We start from the raw sequence: 3,272 nt of genomic DNA, 5'->3' as shown, positions 1-3,272 counted from the left end.
CCATGCACCCACCGCCGTGTGTGCCCACCACCCCATGCACCCACCACCCTGTGCACCCACCACTGTGCACCCACAGCCCTATGCACACACCGCCCCGTGCACCCACCACCGTGTGTGCCCACTGCCCCGTGCACCCACCACCCTGCGTGCCTGTCACCCTGTGCACCCACCAACCCATGCACCCACCACCGTGTGCGCCCACTGCCCCATGCACCCACCACCCTGTGCACCCGCGCCCCGTGCACCCGGAGCCCCGTGGCGAGCCCGCGGCCAGGTGCGGCATGCCTCGGCGGGTGCCTGGCGAGCTGCCCGGCAGGAGGCCTGCAGCCTGGCGGGAGGGCCGGGGGGGCCACCCAGCCTGGCCCGCTCTGCCCGCGCAGGGGAGGGCGCCCGGACGCACGGGCAGGGAGGGGGCAGCGCGCCGCTGACTCAAACGCGCCACGCGAGCATCGCATGTGTTTGACATCGCCATGGCAACCGCCAGGCAATCAGCGGCAACCGCGCCGCCCGCGTTGGCATGGCGACGGGGCCAAATAAACAGAATCCGCTCTCCTTTGGGGCTTGCAGGGAAACGGGGAGGGGGGTTGGGAGGAGGGCAGCTTTATTGCCCCGGCGGCGCTCAGAAGCAGTGCCGGTGCACCACGGCGGGCCCGCTCTCGCCGTAGGCCCGCCGGGCGATCCAGGCGCTCTGGAAGGCGTCGAGGGAGGCGGCGATGGAGCCGCCCAGCCAGGCGGCAAAATGGCGCCGGGGGCCGGCCGCCGGGCCCGCCGCCCCGGCGCCCCGCAGCTCGGCACCCAGCCGCTCAGGGAAGCCGCGCAGCAGCGTGGTGCCGCCGGCCAGCAGCACGTTGGCCCGGAGCTGGGGGCGCCGGCGGGCGTCGCAGCGGCGCAGGCTGCGGGCGGCCTGCGCGGGGAGGCCGGGCTCCGTCGGCAGCCCCAGGGCGGCGGGGGCGAAGAGGGCCTCGGGGCAGCGGAAGCGCTCGCTGCCCACGGACACCACCCGCTTGTCCGGGAGGGTGAAGTCCACCGCGGGGGCCCCCGCGGGCGCCCCGGGCAGCCGGCAGCAGCAGCAGCACTCCTTGAGGCGGCGCAGCAGGTCAGGCCCAAGCGGGGGCCCGCGGGGGCCCCGCAGCACGGCCAGGTAGGCCGTGAGGGCGTCCCCGGCCACATCCAGACGGAAGGTGGCGTGGGGCAGGGTGTAGCCGTCCAGGATGGGCGCCGCGTAGGACGTGCCGGCGCCTGAGCCCACTACCAGCCCGCTGGTGCGGCCGTAGGAATAGGCTGCCAGCAGCGACCGGGGCAGCACCAGCATCGCTGGCACCCTGAAGCTCTCGAAGAGCAGCTCGGCCACCTTCTCCCGGTTGGCAGCGGGGGACAGGGGGGCATCTGTCACCAGCACAGCCAGCTCCTCAGGACACACAGCCAGTTCACGGTAGAAGACACGGTGCCACAGCGTCTCCAGGCCATCCCAGTCGGTGACCACGCCATGGGTGAGGATGGAGTCACTGTCACCATCACCGGCCTCGTCCTGCTGCCTGGGAACCCCCACCCGGCTGGGCACCACTGACCGTGGCTTCTCGTCCCCGGCCAGCCCACTCCTGGTGTGGCTCGTGCCCGTGTCGATCACCACGGCGCAGAAGGACTTGTACCGCTCCGTGGGGTCGGCACCAGCCAGCTCGGGGCTGCCAGACCCTGAGCTCCTCTCCCCCTCCAGCTGGTTCATGGTGCCAAACCCTCTTTCTCTCTCTTCCTGGATGAAAAGCAAAGCCCCCTGCCCTGGTCCCTGCACCGGAGCCCCCGATGGAAGGCCAAGTTGCCACGGCCACCTCCAGCGTCACAGCCAGAGAGCCATGATGTCATGCAGAGAATCATGTTCAGACAGAACGGTTGAGCTTGGAAGGGACCTCTGGAGATCATCTACTCCAACCCCCCTGCTCAAGCAGAGTCACCTAGAGCACATTGTACAGGATCGCGTCCAGGTGGGTTTTGAATATCTCCAGAGAAGGGGACTCCACAGCCTCTCCGGGCAACCTCTTCCAGTGCTCTGTCACCCTCACAGTGAAGAAGTTTTTCCTCATGTTCAGATGGAACTGAAATTCAGCAGTTTGTGTTGCAGTTTGTGCCCATTGCCTCTTGTCCTGTCACTGGGCACCACTGAAAAGAGTCTGGCTCCGTCCTCTTGACACCCTCCCTTCAGATACTTGTACACATTGATAAGATCTCCTCTCAGCCTTCTCTTCTCCAGGCTAAACAGGCCCAGCTCTCTCAGCCTTTCCTCATAAGAGAGATGCTCCAGTCCCCTAATCATCTTTGTAGCCCTCAGCTGGACTTGCTCCAGTAGTGCCACATCCCTCTTGTACTGGGGAGCCCAGAACTGGACACAGTGCTCCAGATGTGGCCTCACCAGGGCTGAGGAGAGGGGGAGGATCACCCCCCTCGACCTGCTGGCAGCACCCTGCCTAATGCAGCCCAGGATACCATTGGCCTTCTTGGCCACAAGGGCATATTGCTGGCTCATGGTTACCTTGTTGTCCACCAGGACCCCCAGGTCCTTCTCCGCAGAGCTGCTCTCCAGCAGGTCAGCCCCCAACCTGTCCTGGTGCATGGGGTTATTCCTCCCTAGGTGCAGGACCCTGCACTTGCCTTTGTTGAACTTCATGAGGTTGTCCCCACTCCCCTGGGCAGCCAGACGCTGGAGAGGGTCTGCATCAATCCTTTCCGCTTTGCAGATGCCCCCACCCTGATTTTCCCCAGGGTTGTCGGTCCTCCCCAATGGGTTTTTGACTTCCCTCAAGCTTCCCTGGCTCCCTGCCAGCGGGCTCCCAGGCATGGTCCTGCCGCCAAATGCAGTGCCCGCTCGCACCGAGCTGGCGTTGCCTCCTGCAAAATTTAGACCCAGAAACACGCGGCTGATTTGAAAATAGAAACCGCCAAGGCGCCGTCCCGCAGGGCGGCAGGGGCACGTGCCACCGCTCGCCTTTCCGAGTGAATTTCTGTCAGAGGCAAAAGCGGCTTCGCAGGCGCGGGCCGCCCAGGCTCACTGCAGCTGGCCCGTCTGGTGCGTGCCGGCTTGAGTGTGGCCGTCACGTCCTCAGCTTGCCGGGTGTTTCAGAGAGAAGATGCGCTCAGGAGACGTTAGAGGCGTTCGAAACAGCGTGGGAGGAAAAGGATGCGTGAGGCTGAGAGACCTCAGCGAGGACCAGCTGCTCCACCAAACTCCGAACACAGAGCACATTTCGGATCAGAGCGGCGTGTGGAGTCACGGATCAGCA

The 3,272-nt window shown here is 65.9% G+C and overlaps 1 protein-coding gene across 1 annotated transcript; it reads right to left on the bottom strand.

Annotated features, from left to right (window-relative positions):
• Window positions 1–619: 619 nt before the first annotated feature.
• On the bottom strand, window positions 620–1,723 carry LOC106492154 (actin-like). The gene has a single exon (XM_013951933.2). The coding sequence runs from the start codon at window positions 1,721–1,723 to the stop codon at window positions 620–622; it is 1,104 nt and encodes a 367-aa protein (XP_013807387.2).
• Window positions 1,724–3,272: the final 1,549 nt, after the last annotated feature.

Source organism: Apteryx mantelli, chromosome 12 (assembly GCF_036417845.1).
Source record: "Apteryx mantelli isolate bAptMan1 chromosome 12, bAptMan1.hap1, whole genome shotgun sequence".
Taxonomy (NCBI): domain Eukaryota; kingdom Metazoa; phylum Chordata; class Aves; order Apterygiformes; family Apterygidae; genus Apteryx; species Apteryx mantelli.
The sequence above is the reverse complement of the archived record's forward strand: the minus strand, read 5'-3'. Positions and strand labels throughout refer to the sequence as shown.